This window comes from Micromys minutus (genome assembly GCF_963924665.1).
Source record: "Micromys minutus genome assembly, chromosome: 1".
In the NCBI taxonomy this organism is placed as follows: domain Eukaryota; kingdom Metazoa; phylum Chordata; class Mammalia; order Rodentia; family Muridae; genus Micromys; species Micromys minutus.
The window spans coordinates 103,322,658-103,340,704 of NC_137969.1; the positions used below are offsets into that span (position 1 = coordinate 103,322,658).

The window sequence follows — 18,047 nt, forward strand, 5'->3', positions numbered from 1 at the left end:
TTCAAAGCAGGGTCTCCCACTGAATCCAGAACTTGCCATGTAAGCTAGACTGGCTAGCAGTAAGTTCTCATGACCCACCTATCTATGCCATACCCACAAACAACTGAAGTTAGGAACAAATCCCAAACTCAGGTCCTTACTCAGAAAGCACTTTACCCACTCAGTCATCTCCCTGACCCTTTTGAAATAAAAGGACAAAAGACAATGATTGCAACTTAGGCCAAACCAACTTGATAGACACTGCTATGTGCTAAGAGCAAAACAGGGCTGAAGAAGCTTCCTTCCCATTTTACAAATATATATGACAATCATAAAAGTCACAATAGCTAAAGATATATTTTTAAAAGTATTGTTTTCATGCTCTTAGCCTTGCCAGAGGTTCTGGAAACATTGGCCTCTTTTGAAAACATGAGGAAGGACTTCTGAGACAATAAGCATTGAGCCCTAGGGAGGGAGGGAGGAAAAAAATCCCCTGCCCTTAAAACCTCTAGGAAAAGCAGCACACCTTCTTCCTAGGGAGAGCATGACCCCAGGCCACCCCACTGGAGTGTAAAACCCTGACTAAGTAGGGTGTGAACAGAGCCAGGAATTAAGCTCAGAAGCAGATCCAGAAAACCAACCAAACGAACAAAGCAGTAGACACAGGTGGCTAAGGAAGAGCCATGTTTGAAATAAGCCAGCATAAGCTAAGCTGAGGAAGCTTGGGAAATCTGAGGCAAAGGGGGCAAACTGCCTATCCTCTCCTCTTCCATCCAACTCTGGAGTCCTGCTGGACAATATGTGAAAGTACCTTAAAGGGGCAAGAATTGTTCTTGATTGAGTTGTGATTGGCAAGAGGTTGGCCAGGAAAATATCTCCATGAATTAGATAAAACTGTTATTGGCACTAAGCAAAGGAAAGAGAAGCTGTCCGGTTGACTGTGCAGAGAGGTGCCCAGATTGAATGTTTCTGGGTGTTGTCTGAGAATGTTCTGGAAAGTCAGTATCTGAACTACTGGGCTGAGGAAAAACAATGTGACCTCAGCCGAGCAAAAGGGCTTCACTCAACCAGCTGAGGGCCTGAACACAACAGGCAGGAATATGGTTTTCTGGCTCCTGGTTCTCCAGCTTTGCACTAGAACTGCACTCTACCACCAGTTCTCTACAGCCTCTAGCTCACACACTGCATACTGAGGACTTCCTTGCCTCTATATTGTATAACTCAATTTCTCATAATCTCATAAGGCTCTTCTATCTTCTATTGGTTCTCTCTCCAGAGAATCCTTACACAGGAACATGTATCACAGAACAGAAAAGCTCAGAATGAGATAGCTAGGTAAGAATCAACGTGAAAAGGCTAGGCAAGGGAAGAAACAGACAACCGAGAGGATCTGGCCCTGTAGACAAACCTAGAGGAATCTAAGGAAACAGACCCACGTTTCTGTTCCTGTAGACATGAGCGGTGAAGGAAGGCAGAGGGCAAAACCTGAGGTGGCAGGTGTTAACGACTGTAACAGAAGCTGCGTACAGCCTGCTGTCAAAGGTCAACATCATCAGCATATACACACACAAGCATGTGCACACCACAGTGCACTTGAGGGGGTCAGAGTTGATTCTCTTCTTACACATTACATGTGTTTAGGGAACTGAACTTCAGTAACCAGGCTTGTGAGACAAGCACACTTTCTCTGAGCTTTCTCACTAGTTCCCACAAGACCACTTATTACTGAGACTGCTAATGCAGTGGAGACAGCTGCTCCCTCAGGGGTGAGCAGCAATGGATGGTGGTGATTCTAGTACAACTCACAAGACTCAAGCTCACCTAACAGCAGGAAGTAGCTGAGACTGAATTGGCAGATCAGCTGACAGCTGCTTCTAACGATACTATGATATGGTGCTGCACCTTTACACGATGAAAAAAACATCTTTTTAAGTGTTTGTGTAGTTCTGACATATTTTGTCCACTTAAATATAAACTATTTTATTGCAATGAATGATGAAATATTACTGTCTACAAACTATTTGATAGATAACATACTTTATTTACTCCCTCCAATAGTCACAAATCCTCCCAGGTCAACTTCAGGTGTAAGGAACTTATATGTTAGTCTCACAGTACTTGCGAATCAATCAAAATATGGAACTGTTTTGACATAGATTTAACACAATTCTCAATGTAAGAGAAGAAAAACTTCAATAAACCTATCAAAAGCTTCTAACTACTAAATAACTCTCAGACTCAAAAGAGGTCTTCTACACACATGTAGTTTCTAGTTATTTTTCTAATTCTCAACAAGAAACATCACTGGGATTTTGATGGACAACTGTATTGAATCTGTAGATGGTTTTCATTTCCACGGTCTGATCATGAAGTCCTAAGTTGGTATGTAAAGGTAGGCTTTTCTAACTTATTCTACTTTACTTCAAATGTTGATTCCAATACATATCGTGGCTGAGTACCATTTTCTCTTTATTCTTACTTGTGTGTCCATGTGTGGATCAGAGGACAGCTTGCAGGAATTAGTTCTGTCCTTCTGCCATGTGGTTCTTGGAATAGGACGCAAATCACCAGGTTTAGTGTCAAGTTATCTCTTCTGGCTATGGCGCCTCACCACCCCTTTTCATTTTTTGGAGGCAGGGTCTCACTTGATAGCTCAGACTGCCCTTGAACTCACAGTAATCCTCTGCCTCTGAATCCGGAGTGCTGGAAACAAGGTGCGCAGTGTAAGGTATTTGGATAAGAATGGCCTCCTAAGCTCATCTATTTGAATGTCTGGTTCCCAGTGGATTATTTAGGAAGGCTAGAGGTGTGGACCTGCTTGGAGGAAAGGTGTCATTAGGGAGTGGGCTTTGAGGTTTCAAAAGCCTATGCCACACCCAGTCTTTCTCTGTTTCTCTGACCTACTTTTGTGGGTAACATGTTAGCTCTCAGTTATTGCAATGCACACCTGCTTGCCACAACACTCTCCACTATGATGGCCATGGACTCACACTCCGAAACTGCAAGCAAGCCCTCAAATGTTTACTTTTAAAGTTGCCTTCATTGTAGTGTCTCTTTACAGCAACAGAACAGTAACTGAGACACATGCCCAGTTCAGGGTTCCATTTTTTAACTGTTTATGAAACAGAGAATCTTTCTTGTGAATCAGTAAGGCACCACACGTCAAAGTCTCTCCATGCAGAACAGTAATATCCCAAGGGAGTGTATGTTTAGGGCTTTACTGGAAAAAAAAAAAAAAAAAGAATATTCACTGACACAGTTAATGAGGAAACAGAAAGATGTTAGTAAGACACCTTATGGACTAAGTAATTATAGTCTATCACTACAGCAAAGTAACAATACAGCTATTAAAGTTAAAGGAAAGGACAAAGCTCATTCATTGGTGGAATGCTTACGTACATATCCAAGCAACAGGTTTGATCACCAACTACGTGAAAGAAATCTTCAATTATAAATAAGAACGTGAAGACGTTTTGCTGCTAACTCCCAGGTCTTTCCAATGAGGGTGGAGAGGGATGCAGGTTGCTTGAAGGCCTTGCTAAGGGCCCCTGCCCTGCTCCAACAGTCCCATGCATCTTTGTGCTGTCAAATACATAATGAATCCCAGGCAAAGCAGAAACAAGGGATCCAAGACAATTCAATGTCCTGTCCCAAGCACTGAGCAAGACTTTGCCATCTACAGTGGCTTACTCAAAATCAAACACCAGAAAAGAGGCTCTCAATTTACGAGGGGTTATGAACTGATGGGGGATGGAAGAAAAGGCTATGGAACAATGGCTGGAAGGAGGAGGAATGATGGAAGTATATTTTAATCAAAACTACATTATATAAAATACTCAAAGAATAATGAAAATATCGTTTTAAAAGGAAAAGACAAAAGAACTCAAAGTTTGATGTGTAGGGAAGTGAGAGTGGAAAAGGTGGATCTGGGATCAGGAGGAATGCATATGATCAAATTACATTGTTCGAAATTCTCAAAGAATAAAAATTAAATCTTAAAACAACAAACACTGGAATGACAAGTTACCCCTGAGACTTTCAGCTACACTGCTCCAGAATCTATGAAACTGGAAATACTCAAGAAGCGGATGGATGACCCAGTGGGTAATGGGCCTCCTGAACAAGCAGGAGAAAAACCTGATGTGATGTAAATGTTGATCTCTAGCACTCACATCAACTACACTTTGGTGGATTCCATGAGAACCCTGGGAAAAGCTGGCTAAACCAAGTAAACTGGCAAGCTCTGAGTTAAAAGTGTAAAACTCTGTCTCAATATACAACATAAATTTAAAAAGCACCTAATGTCAATCACTGGCCTCCAAATGCAAGTATGTTTCCCTACCCCAATGTGTACACACAGACAACACTAAAAAAGTAATCCAAGAAGTATCTGTTCTTGTGATTAAAGAAAACTCTTTTCTCTCAATACTGAGAAAAAGTGGCAGAAAAACAGAGGAAAGGTCATTAAAGAAATTCTCTTAAAGAAATGGAAAAACTTTGGATGAGAGCATATTTCAAGAGTGGAGAAAATGTAATGATACAAAGAAAAGGGGGCTGGAGAGATGGCTCAGTGGTTAAGAGCACTGACTGCTCTTCCAGAGGTCCTGAGTTCAAGTCCCAGCAACCACATGGTGCCTCACAACCAACTGTAATGAGATCTGATGCCCTCTTCTGGTGTGTCTGGTGCCACCAACAGTGTATTTATAACATAAAAGAATAAATTAAAATTAATTAATTAATTAATGACAACATAAAAAACCAGATGAGGTAGAACAGTCTCTTTGAGTCATCCTGGTTTCATGTAAACCCTCTGAGAACACCAGCAATGCCTGAGGAAAGCCCACATTACCTAAATGAGCTAACCAAGATGACAAGTGTTCCATGTTCTGAAACTTAACATCACCCAGTAACACTGTGGTTCACTTGGATGCCTGCAACGAGTGTTATATAGCCTGGGTGTTTGTGACTCAGCATAAAGCTTGATGCACGTGCTGTGGTATTTAACTCACTTCTCAACCTAGCTCAATTACTGATTACGAGTCAAGCCTCGTATCAGTTCTTGAATCTGTAGTTAATTAGGAGTTCAGGACTCCAACTTGACAAGGGACTATGAAAATAAAATCACCCCACAAACAGAGAGGGTAGTGAATGACACTGTCCACTAGTGGTTGGTGCTTGCATTTTATTTACAGTTCACTCCTTTAGTAGACTCCTGTAGACCATCTGCCTGTGTAAGTGCATGTGCATACTCGTACGTATAGAAGTTGGAAGCTCACACCTCACACTCTCCACCTTATTTTCTGAGACAGAATCCCTTATTAAACACAGAAGTCAGACTGGGTAAGGTGACCTGCCAGGGAGCTCCAAGGGTCTGCCTGTCCCAGCACTGGGCCCACAAACGTGCAATACTGCAGCTGACTTTTAACAAGGGTACTGAACTAGGATCTGATGCTTGCCAGGCAGACTGTACAGACCATCTATCTCCAGCGTTTACTCTCAAAAACAAATTAGTGGGTTGGGCGTGGTGATGTTCACTTTTAATCCTAGTACTTTCGAGGCAGAAGCAGGAGGATCTTTTTGAGTTAGGCCAGCCTGGTCTACATGAGTTCCAGGCTAGCTAGAGGCACATATATAGTGGGAATTTGTATCTTTAAAAAAAGTCAAAGCAAATTAGTGAAACCTTCTTTTCTTAAGACAGAACCTTGAAAGGAAGATCTACCCCCCCATTCAAATGGAGGAGGGAGAGTTACCATGGCATCTAAAAATAACAAGAGTACCCACTGTACCTGGGTTCACTTGGATGCTTTCTCAAGTAAACCCTCATTCAAGGCAACAGCATCCTGAGTAACTTCACAGAAAAAAAATGCCGACAGGCTTGCCTTGATGCTGGTCTCCCAAACCCAGCAGATACCCAAGACCATCTCCACTTAAAACTAAAAGCTGGCTATAGCACATGCCTAGCCAGTCAATTAGACCCCGACAGGGACTGTAGTTAAAACAAATTCACGACATTTCCACCATTTCCACAGAGGTGTACTTGAACCTTGAATCCTCCTAGAACTTCCTAGGGACAACTGTGAGGGCTCTGATTGCAGCTCTGCTGATGTCCCTCAGCATCTAACTCTAAGGTCTCCCTGAGCCTTCCCACTAATGGAGGAAACAAGGCAGCACTGTCAAGGATGGAGTGATGAGATAAGCCAAGGTGCTGAAAAGCTGAATACTCAGTGATCTGGTCCAACACCCCAGAACAGGAACAATCTGCAGGGCAGTGTCCTTTTCACTCCGTTCCAGACATTTACAGCCAGCCTCCAACAAAGGATCGTTTGTTTGTCCTCAGCCTCTGTCCACCTTCAAATGCCAGTGAGAACTATTTTCTTTTCCTGTCTGGGGCACAGCAATGCCCTCAAGGCTTCTGGCCTTACACAAGCCTGTGAAAGAACAGATGGAATTCCCCAAATGTAAAACACACATGAACTCTATGAACCCAGAAGTGTTTGTTTTTAATTTATTCTTTGACAATGTTATACATATATACCATATATCTCAATTATACTGACAGTGTTGAAAAGTAGGTGTTTATTTCTTGTGCCTGAAGGAGTCAAGAGATATGAAAGTTCAGCATTACTTAGGAAAGAACTAGAAATCCCTTGTACAAAATGCATGTACAACATACGGAATCAAACAAATGTCTAACCTCTTAAGTCAATGAAATTTTAACCAATAATAATATTTTGAAAATAGGTTTTAAAAAGGGACAGGGTGCTAAAACACTATATTATTCTTAACTTCTTTTAGGTGGCTAAATCTAATCTGAGTGAACTGCTTTGATCTTACAGAGGTGGTATTTCACATGTCTTATACCCAGTGCATAATATTTGTGGCTTATATTTCTGCCATTTGAGAGGCGAGTCAGCTCACCATTTATACCATGCCAATAAGTAGAGCCACCACATAAATGATCACAACACTGAATACAGCAAAACCAGGACAACAGTAAGGCAAGGTTTATATTTCGACTCAGGGAAAGGCACACTTACCTAACTCTCAATTTCTTGTTTTCTATGTCATTTCTTTACGTGAGTATTACATTTACACTATGTACTCATCTGAATGTGAGACAAGTCTGGTTAAATCATCAACCACTGTTGAAGGCACTCCATGACCAAGAAACCTATTCTCTTCAGCTCTACTGAGGCAACTAAGGGACTCAAACCCTGTGACTGCTTGGGAGTAACTGTACAGATTGCTTCCAGTGGCAGAAAGAGAAGGGCCTTCAACAGTAACTGACACTCCTTAAATTCTCAAGTCCCTGTTACGTGAAACAGCCATAATGCAGGAATACATAGCAACTACAGGACTAGGACACGCAGGCACACATATGATCCCAGCAGGTTGGAGGTTGAGTCAGAATTATGTTTTAGGCCACCTCACACTATATAGTGAGACAATGTTTTGGGGGAGGGGGAAAGGGTGTTTAATTCTATTTTAAATGGATTTTAAATTATTTTTAATATAAATTATACTACATATAAATAAAAATAGTAAATTATAAATTATAGCAGAAGTCAGAACATAGCAGCTGGCTAGGTAAACCCTAGCATCAGATACCTCTGTTCAGCTCTACAGCAGATCAAGATTTGAAAGTTTAGGTTTCACATGCGTTCTCCACTGTTGTTTCCCACCAAGCAGTTGGTTCCCATTAAGACAGAGGATGACCATGACTCAAAGACTTTAACAGCTGAAGTGCACACCTAGCACACCATCCAGACCAGAGAAAGAAAATGGATAGGGAGGGTGACCACAAACAGTTATTAGGCTGTAAGTGGAGATAAGATAAAAAGCCCTGGATTAAGAGGTAGGTAGTCTTGGGTGCTAGTTATCTAAAAACAGGCTTAAGCATTGCTTACTTGTGAGATGTCCTCTTCTTCATCATGTTTGCAGATACTCCAGCATGGCCTACAAAAGAGTCGAGTGATAGTCAGCAAATAGCGTGTTAAAAACAAAACCCTACTTCATAAAGCTTGAAACTGATCATTAACCACCAACATGTTAGAACCACATGTTTATTGACTTCTGAAAAGGAGATACTTCGAACAGACAAAATGACAAGTTGAGTCTTCACTCCCAGACTAGCCATAAAAACAAAACCAGTTACATGTATAAAATTAATGCTCACTCCTGACCATACAACAATAAATGGCACAGAACAAAACTCGTCTTCCTGCTCATAATCTAGAAAACACAGGAATCATCTGGTCTGAGATACCAGGCAGCAAAGGCATACAAAAGCTGACAGCAGACCAACAAACGAGGCAGCCACCACTGACCCTGAATCTATTTCTGAAAGCCTTTTGCAGACCATGGCATTTGAAGTGGGTATGACCTTGCCCAGCAGAGTGCCACACTGGAGCCAAGGAGGACCGTTTGTCATTAGCATGTAGCAGTAGATTGTATACAAGGAGCAATAGATACTCAGAAGAGAACTCCTCAACTAAGTGGGCTGGGGTCCAGCAGAGGTCCACACTCTGGCCAAACAGGAATCTGAACATAAATAAATTCTGAGAAATCACAAATCCAAAACACTGTTTAAATTCTTTCTAGCCACTTCTTAGACTCGTGGAGTAATCAGAAACAAACAAAATAAAAAAGACTCCTCTCGAAGTCTTTTATAGGCTACAGAAAACAGTACCAAATCCACCCTTAGCACCTGCTTGACAAACACCTTTAAAATATCCAACTATCTTTCTTAAAACTTTGACAAGGCAAGCCTAGGTGTCTAACTGCTAAAGCATTTGCTAGAATACACAAGACCCTTTGCTCACCTTCAACACACACACACACAAACACACTCACACAGGGGTGGGAGACATATCTTGGCGCCACATGCCAGTAATCCTAGCATTCAAAAGGGGTTCATAATCCAAGTAGGTTAGAATCAAAACAAATGTTTTGTATGCAAAGACATTAAAAGAGAACACGCCCAAATAATTCCTAAAATCCAGAAACAAGAAAACAAGTCAAAGCAGTAAAAAGCCACCTACATTGAAAATCTTGTTGGGTGTGATTAGTAAGTAGACTATGTAGATCAGTAAGGTCAACCCACAGCACAGCAATACAAACTCCCCAAGCATACACACACACACACACACACACACACACACACACACACACACACACACAGGCGAATAAAACGAGTCCTATCTAGAAACTAATATGCATTAAAAAAAAGAGGAGCAGGAAAAACAGCGGCCCAAGTAGAGCTCTGCTGAAACTCATAAGCACAGGATGAGGAAGAAGCAGGAAGGGTCCTGTGCACAGGACTCCTAAACTAACTTCTGAACACCACTGATAGTATCATCTTCACAAGAGCAAAACAAACAAAAAGCACTTCTAAATACATCAGATACAGGGAAATGAAGATTTGCTGTCAAACAGAACTTAAACCGAAAGACAGCGATCCCACCCTCAATCCACCCACTGACAGCCAAAGTATCTTCCAATCACAACAGTAGCACTGGATACAGTGCAGCTGCACCCAAAAAAAAAAAAAAAAGGCTGAAACATTTAAATTTGGGACAAATGGTCTCCATGGATCACAAAACATTCATTTGAAATGGTATGGTTCAAAAACCTACAATAACCTTAAATACACATAAGCCTAATTACAGAGTCCTGAGATTCCAAAAAACAAAAACTAAACAAAAACAAAAAGCCCCCAAAAAAACAAAACAAAATAAAGGGGGGGGGGGGACAACACATCTGCATCATGTATTTTGAGTTTAAACTCTCCCATGGCAACTGATCTGAACAGAAGAGCAGAAAACCAGAAGGGTCAGATACCTGAGAAACACTTGAAAACCATGTCACATGCATTTCCTCCAGACCCCAGGTTAACACTCACTCAGATATACTAGCTATATGCTAACTCACACCACCAATCTAATATCCTTAAAATACCCTAAAATCATAGAAAATATATTTTGTCAGCATTAAACTGGGCATAATTAATTATGGAAACAGTTCTCTGAGCAGCTAAACCAGGTCCTGAACTCGCAGTATAAGACACAGTTACAATGAAAATGGTGAAAAGAAGTTATCAAGACAAGCAGCACGTTTACTCATCAGGTGTGCACATGAAATGGCCAAGCATGAAGAAGGCTTTAGCAAAGGGCAGAAAAATGGCTTTCTGGGAAGCAAGAGGGCTGAGACAGGAAGGCTTCTTTCTTCACTATTTGCAAGCTCCTTTCTCCTTGGCCTTCTATGAAGTGGAACCTATACAACTTCAATACTAAAGGTAGTATGCAGCCACTACAGCTTTCAATCAGGGACAAAGATGGCATGTTGGTACCTGGACCCACTGTGGAAAGAATGGATAAGGGGAAAAGGGTAGTTAGTGCTTGGCAGCCACAGGTAGGCCATCCCTGAAGTGTCTTCAAACACCTTTGACAAGGTGCAGAGAAAGGAATCATTCACAGCATGCTAGAACTACAGAGTACCAGGTGTGCCCTTCCCCTCTCCCATCCCATAGTATTCTAAATCCTCACAACCCACCCTCACACCCACCATCCTAATCTGGGCACATAGCATGCTGGCTTCTGGAAACAGGCACCTCAAAGGCCAGGCCACTGTCTCTGTCCCTCAAAGCAAAGTGCTTCGGTGCTTGACAGATCATGTCCCAGTGCTGACTTCTTACTAACAACCTAGTTTACTAAGAGACATAAGCACGATGCTAAAATAACCATCCACTCCTAGGTCTGAACGTACAGCTGCCCACAGTGAGGGGCTGGAGGTAAGCAGCATGGCTTCCTGAGATTACCTGAGAGCCACAGTGCAGTCGAGGGACTGATGACAGAGGCCATACTAGGAGTCCAAAGCTCCGAGAAATTAAACCATAACCAAGACAATCTCCAGTTTCTAGCCCAACTTGTATAGAGTTAAAGTTGTTCCTGCTCTTAATCTGTCCTGTTACAAGTAAAACCAACCAGGCTTCTGTGATTATCAGAGAATGGAAATTCAGAGGACAAGCAACTGTTCCTAAGTTGGAGGAAAGGATGGCACCTATGTAGTCAGACCCTGGACAGGAAGCCATGCAGGAAGATCTCTGACTGGTACTGCTGAGTTAGTACAGCCCAGTGGGCCAGTGGAACTGAGGGCACACTCTCACAGGGAGCCCAAACTTTAGTTTTATCTGTAAAAAGGCTGATCAAGCTGTTCTGTGCCCCAAGGGTGGCACGTGCCATTCACACCCTGAAGTATAGGTTTCCCAAGAGGTTGAGCTAATCACAGAACCAGAGACTGAGCTAAGTGACACACAAAGCCAGGCCAGTAGAAGACAAAACGAAACCATTTAAAACAAAGAAAGAAGTCAGGCATGGCGGCACACCTACAATCCCAGAATCAGAGAGCAGGAGGACTACACTAAGTACAAGGCCAGCACATGGTAGGTGTGAGGATCCCCATAGTGTTATCTTTAAATTGGAAGTACTCTGCATGCTGTGGTGCCTATGGGCAAGAAACAAGCACATAGGCTAGCCCAGGCAACAATTTCTGAAACACTAACAATCCCACTTAAAACCTATCACAGACTTTCTTCAATGTTCAAATACACGATTAAGTACTCAGGAGTATTATTTGTCCGCTGTACAGCATGTGCAACATGCCTGTAATCCCAAGGAAGGGGGATCAACATGTTCAAGATCCTGTGCTCCTCACCCTCCCAAACAAAGAAGGAAGAAAAAGGAAGGCAGGCTAGCTGGCTCATTTGCCAATTTTATAAAACAGTCCATATGGTCATTTTTTGTTTGGGGGAAAAAGGGTTTTAAAAACCCCCACTTTTAAACCAGGTGGTGATGGCTCATGCCTTGAACAATCCCAGCACTGGAGAGGCAGAGTTCAAGCCCAGCCTGGTTTACAGAGTGAGTTCTAGGACAGCCAGGAAGAGAAACACTGTCTCAAAAATCTACCCTTTTATTCCTGTTGCTTTTAGTCAATTGCCACAAAGATCTAAGTAGACATCTGTTGCAGGGTAGATGTCCAGGCTTGGTTTTTATTTTGTTTCTGAGACAAGACTTCATGTAGCCCAGGCTGGCCTGGAACTTGCAATGTAATGGAGGATGTCCTAGAATTTCTGGTCTTCCTGACTTCACTTCAGAACACTGGAATTACAGGCTCATGAGGCCTCTTTCACTTCAGATCCAAAGCAGAAAAGCTGCTTTAAATGAGCACATAAAAGCTGTGAGTGCTCCTTCTACCCAAAGCCACCCTATCTCCTACTTCTCACTAAATCCAACAGGCTTACCCCTCCCCTTCTCATAAAAAGGAAGCCTTGACTCCAAAACATTCTGCTACTTGGATTCCCATTTAGCACTTACTAGGTTATATAGAGAACAATATTTGGCATAAGGATTCCCTTTCAAGAAATCAAAGCTCTTCTTTCACACGCAGCAAGGTATAAACCATGGAGAAGGGCACACACTGCCCAGGTTCTATGTGAAACCCCTGTTCTAAAAGATACAGCACACTGACGCACACAACACACAACACAGAGGCACACACAGCACTCAAGGGCTTACCTGCATCAGCTCTGGACCGCTGGCCAGGTGTCTTCCCGAATGGGGTCTTCATTCATCTGTATCTATGTGAGCAGCAGAGCTGCTGGACTAGGGTGAAAATCCAATGTTCTCAGCTATGAGGCTGCCCACAGGTCAGTGATCTTGTTAATCCACCATCCAGGGTTTTCTTTACAAATTCAGCAAAAACACATGGAATCCCAAGCACTCTGTAAAATGAGCATCAAGACAGCAAAATGCCTAGTGAGTCTCTAAATGTAACATGAAATGTAAGCATAATTCTCAACTAAAGGCAATGATTCCTGGAGCAACCACATGCTCCAAGCAATGGCAACGCCTGACGGTGAGAAGGGGAAGTCAGATCTGTCAGGGACAGGTCAGACCCAGTGGGGGAAAAAGGCTGTGCAGAGACCAGAGAGCCCTGACCTGTTATGGCCTAAATAAAGCTCCTTGCTGCTGCTAGGCACCAGGGTAGATGAACATCAGAATTTAATGGTCCACACCCTCTTTCTGAAAGAGGTAATCATGGTACAAGTCACTCAGAGAGGTAAGATGCATCTGGCGGACCAAGGCTTGGGAAAAAGACAACGTAACTTTGTTTTTCCCTCTGTTTACAACCTCTCATAACGATCCACTAAACCCAAGCGAACTCCAAAGAGAACACCAAAGCAGATGCTAAATTGTTTCACAAACGCAGTATCATTTACAGTAAATTTGATTCCAGGTATCAAAACATTTCCTTACACATACATGTCCTAATCAGACATTTTCCAATTGCTATAGGGTCCTGGTGCTGTGGCTCCTGTTGTCAGTCTTATATATTACTTGCAACTGCTAAATAACATTTTCAGAATCCTGTGTGCCACCACCACTCCATGGTTTTACCATCTTTTCTAATTCAGTCTCTAGCTGAGATTACAGGGGGTGGGGGGGGGCAGTCCATGGCAACCCACGTGCTCCTCCTGTGTTCAGTTTCCCCCAGCCTTCCTGTCCCTGGCCTGCTCCCTTCCGCTGGGCTGACAGATAAAGCACTCAACACAAAGGTAAAACATGCCGGCTCTTATGTTGTTCAATTCTCTTGTAATCTGAGCAGCATTCAGCAGTGCTAACCACAACCCAGCACACAAGCTTGACTGCACTTCAAAGGACTTCCCACCACCTGAGACAGCCACCCAGGGCCCTTTGCTAAGCTAAAACTGAGGCAACTGCCCTGCCGTTCGTTCGTTCAGCCAATTCCATGAATTTCACCACTAGAGCATCTGCAGAATATAATAAACATGATACGATGTATTACAACTTTAAAAGCCAACTCCTGGGGTTGAAAAGATGGCAGAGGAGAGGCTACACTGAAGAAGCTACAACAAGGAAAGACTTTCCACAGGACTGCTGGCATTAGATACTCACGGTATGTCTGGGTTACAGTCGCCTCCCCAGCTACGAGGAAACTTTTGGAGCAAAGTAAAGTGCAATAAAGTTCCTAGAAAAAGCCACACCTACTGCTGACTAATTAGAACTTTATGACTGTGGAATGAACCAAAATGCCCAGTTCCATCTTGGCCTAGCTTTAGTTCTATCACAGTCCATTCATTGTTCACCTAAGTGTCTGACCTAGCTTCCTCATGACTATCAGGAACGTACAAAATGTCTTCACACAGTATCTGAAACTTGTAACAATTACCCATCTTTGTTGTAGCTTGCCTACCTGATATTTTCACCAATATATTGAAAACGTCTTGCCTTATGACTTTTTTGTTCCCGAACCATAAAAATTCCATAAAACTGTTTCTACATTGAGACATGGCATTTAAAATAGTCTGAATCTCTTTTCATAGGCCAGCCACAAGAATTAAAATTCCCTTTGAGGTAAGAGTTGTGTTTCCTAGAAGTGGCAATGCAATGCCTTCTATATTCCTGAGTAACAATCAGTGAATACAGTCTAGGCTCAACCCAACTCCTGTTTAACACCATCAAGAAATGCAGTCTCCTCCCCAAGACATTGAGTGGAGCTGCTGAGCCCTGTTCATGTCTCAAAAGATGCCAGAGTGCTTGAAAAGTCAGATAAAGAAAGAGCAGCATTCTGAAAATAGAATTGCTCTTTTGACTAATTTAATTCATTCAAGTTTTCTAGAGACACTGATCATCTTTAAGTTACTTTATTATGCGGTTAGTTTAGTAGGAAAAAATTAAACAAATGTAGTAGTTTCTAGGACAGCAGATGTTATACTGGTCTCCTCTCCCTCCCCAGAGCTACAGGAACGTCAGCAAGTGGAGCTTACTGGCAAGGTGCTAAAAAGGAACAGGAGCAGAAAGATGGATAGGTGATCAAGAGCATGACCTGCTCTTCTTGGGTTAAATTCACAGCACTCACATCACACAGAGCTCACAGCCATCTGTAACTCCAGTTCCAAGGTAGGTATCTGACACCTCCTGATGGCTCCTCAGCTATGGAGAAAGTACACAGAGGAAAGCAAGCCAACCACGCATATATATATATATATATATATATATATATATATATATATATATATATATATATATATATATAGCAGGTAAGAAATGGGGGACAATGGAAAGGTTCTTCGGTTACCTACTAAATCTCTCCCTAAACATGCAACCAGGACACTGGCTATAGTGAGAACAAGTCAGGAAATCATGGTAAGTACTCACAGCTGACTCCTGACTCTACAAGCTGGTATCAAATGATTCGAGACTCAAAAACATGTACAAGGGTACAGTGAAAAATATTCCAACACTCAAAACTTCATAGTAACGGAGTTGAGGGAGATTTTATCTCTTCTGAAGTCCATCTTTGTTAACTGAGGCAAATTTTCCAGGCTGGTTACTGATCTGTAATGTATCTCTCAGGAGGTTAATTTCCAAACAAGATTATGCTTCAATAATGATCCCAAAGACCATTTATAAGATGCTGAGGTGACTTGTAAAAGCACACTGTACTGAGTGAGCACAGCACGGCAAACATTGGCGGTATGTGCTCCCCATGGGCTTTTCCATGCCTTCCTACACAACATGCTGCAGAAACCATGCCTGCATCACCCTGAAAGCAACAACAACCTGATCAAGGTCATAGAACTTGCTGAAATAAATGCTCTAATGTAAACACACACACACAAGCAGGCATGGTAGAGCATGTCTGTGACTCAGCACTAAAGGTGCTGAGGCAGGACAAATCCCCCAAGGCAAGCCTGAACTACAGTGAGACTGGGCAGGGTGGGCACACGGGCAAACACACACACACACACACACACACACACACACAACAACAACAACAACAACAACAACAACAAAGTCAATCACATATATTATACCATGGAGGTTAAGAAATGGGCATTTCAACTTTTCAGACATCAAGCACAATGGTTTGTGCCACCTGTAATCTGAGCACTCAAGAGGGCAAGGCAGGAAGATCTCAAGTATCAGGCCAACCTGAGTCTAAAGCCAACACTATTTTGTAAGAAGGAATCTGGTAATTGCTAAGGCAAAATCTTAACACCGGTCCTCTCCTGAATAACATAGACACAGGAGTACTAGTAACCAAAGCCACTACATGTCAACGGTGACTGCCAGGATGAGAAGTTTAGAACTTTTATCCTGTAACCCAGACCTCCAGAGAGGAAAGAGGGGCTGCAGACACAGCCATCAATGGCCAGCAGTGTACCCAATCCTGCCGAGGTAACTAAAACCCAACTATCATTTCAGAAAGTCTCCATGTAGATGAGAACAGAGGCAGGTATCCCGGGGGCCTTTGTAATAAGCCAAAAAGATAGCAAATATGCTTTCCTGAGGCCCAAGCTATTCTGACAAATCGTTAAACTTAATAAGGTACTACCTATGGGTTAGTAACAAAGATTACAACCTAGACTCACAACTTGGCATGCAGTGTTTATGTGTCTTCAGCATCTGATGCCACCACTCCATGTAGATAATGTCAGAACTAAGTAAAACTATAAAACCAACAACCAACCAACCGTCAGTGTCCACAGAGAACTTGTGGGTTTGAAGAAAAAGCCCACATTCTCTAACAGAGAAAAATAACCTTTGTTTTTTTCTAGCATGGTGGGAAGAGCATACATTACCAAACACATTTAAATGAAAAGGGGCATCTGGCTAAAATATGAATCCACTCGGACAAAAAGTGAGAGTCACGTTCTCAGGCGTGGTTCTCATTTACAAAGAAGAACAAGTCTGTGCCATGACATCTGCAGTCTAAGGCAACTTTGGAGATCCTTGGTGATGGAAAGTAAACCTACAAAGCCAACAAAACCTTAATGAAGAGAGAACCTATCCACTTGTACCACACGGATAGTAATTTCAACTCTTCCCTGTGCAGGGTGCCAAGCCAGTCAAGCATACAGATCCTACCTTAAAAACAAAATCAACACAGACACTAATAGGGAAACACCTACTGTCACTGTGAAGTTGCAAAGGCCTGGTGATAACCTATTGACCTAATAGTGATGGTGTCAGCTCTGGTCAGTTGCTTCTTGAAGTAGACTAGTTACCCCAGAGACCATAACTGTCAAAGTGCTGGGAACACACCCTAAAAAGAACACCTTTTCTTTCTTTTTTCCAGACAGTATTTCTGTATAGCCCTGGAGGTCCTACCTGCTTCTGCCTCCTGAGTGCTGGGACTGAAGGCATGCATCACCACACCCAGATTTAAATAGGGCATCTTTACCACTCCCTCTGCAGCTCAAGGAAATGCTGCAGTAGAGATAATGGGAAGAAGGTGAAAGATGGAAGAAGGCCTGCTACAGAACACTTCTATGCATAACACGGCTGTTTCACTCCTGAATTTTAGCAGCTGTCTGCCTAAAATCTGCACAAGTCTGGGTCAGTAGGTTATGCCATGAGGGGGAGGGGCTCATGAGGCCTGTAGGCTTAATGAATCTGAGCATCTATAGGCAGTTAATGCTGGAGAGGGGGTGTTCTTCAGTAATGTAGCTATTGGTAAATTGCCTATGCTGCGCTGTAAATGACCCTTCATCCATACTCCTTTAGGTAACCTAACCCTAAGCAAACTAAATAAGTTATTAAAGACAGAAAGACAGACAGAGGAAGAGAGGGAGAGGAAGGAAGGGAATTAAAAGTCGACAGGGGGCTGGTTGAGAAAGTGGATGAGAAAGAGCAGGAGAGAGAAGAGGTAACGGGGATGAATATATCAATCTCATAATCGGGTATAAAAGTATAATAATAAAGCACCAGTGTGTAACATTAGTATATGGCTAATAAACTTGAGAAGGGAAAAAAATCCAGTAAAGAGGTCAGCGAGATGCCTCAGTGTAAAAGCACTTGCCTTACAAGCATGACGAAAAAGAAATCCAGTGGTGGTAGCCAATTTAAAACATGTGACTTACTGTTAAGGTTTTTTGTTTTTTGTTTTTTTTTTTTTTTTTTGAGAAAGGGTCTCAGGTAGTCCAGGATGCATTTGAACTTCTCTGATCCTCCTGCCTCCACTTCCCAGTGCTAAAGACACATGTA

The 18,047-nt window shown here is 42.4% G+C and overlaps 1 protein-coding gene across 1 annotated transcript in view; it reads right to left on the reverse strand.

Moving 5' to 3' along the window:
* SPIN1 (spindlin 1) overlaps positions 1–18,047 on the reverse strand; it is a 47,855-nt gene that overhangs the window by 13,129 nt on the left and 16,679 nt on the right. The window contains 2 exon segments of the mRNA XM_080914188.1: positions 7,887–7,935; positions 12,552–12,757. Of these exon segments, the coding sequence (XP_080770314.1) occupies positions 7,887–7,935; positions 12,552–12,603 (101 nt within the window). The 5' untranslated portion in view covers positions 12,604–12,757.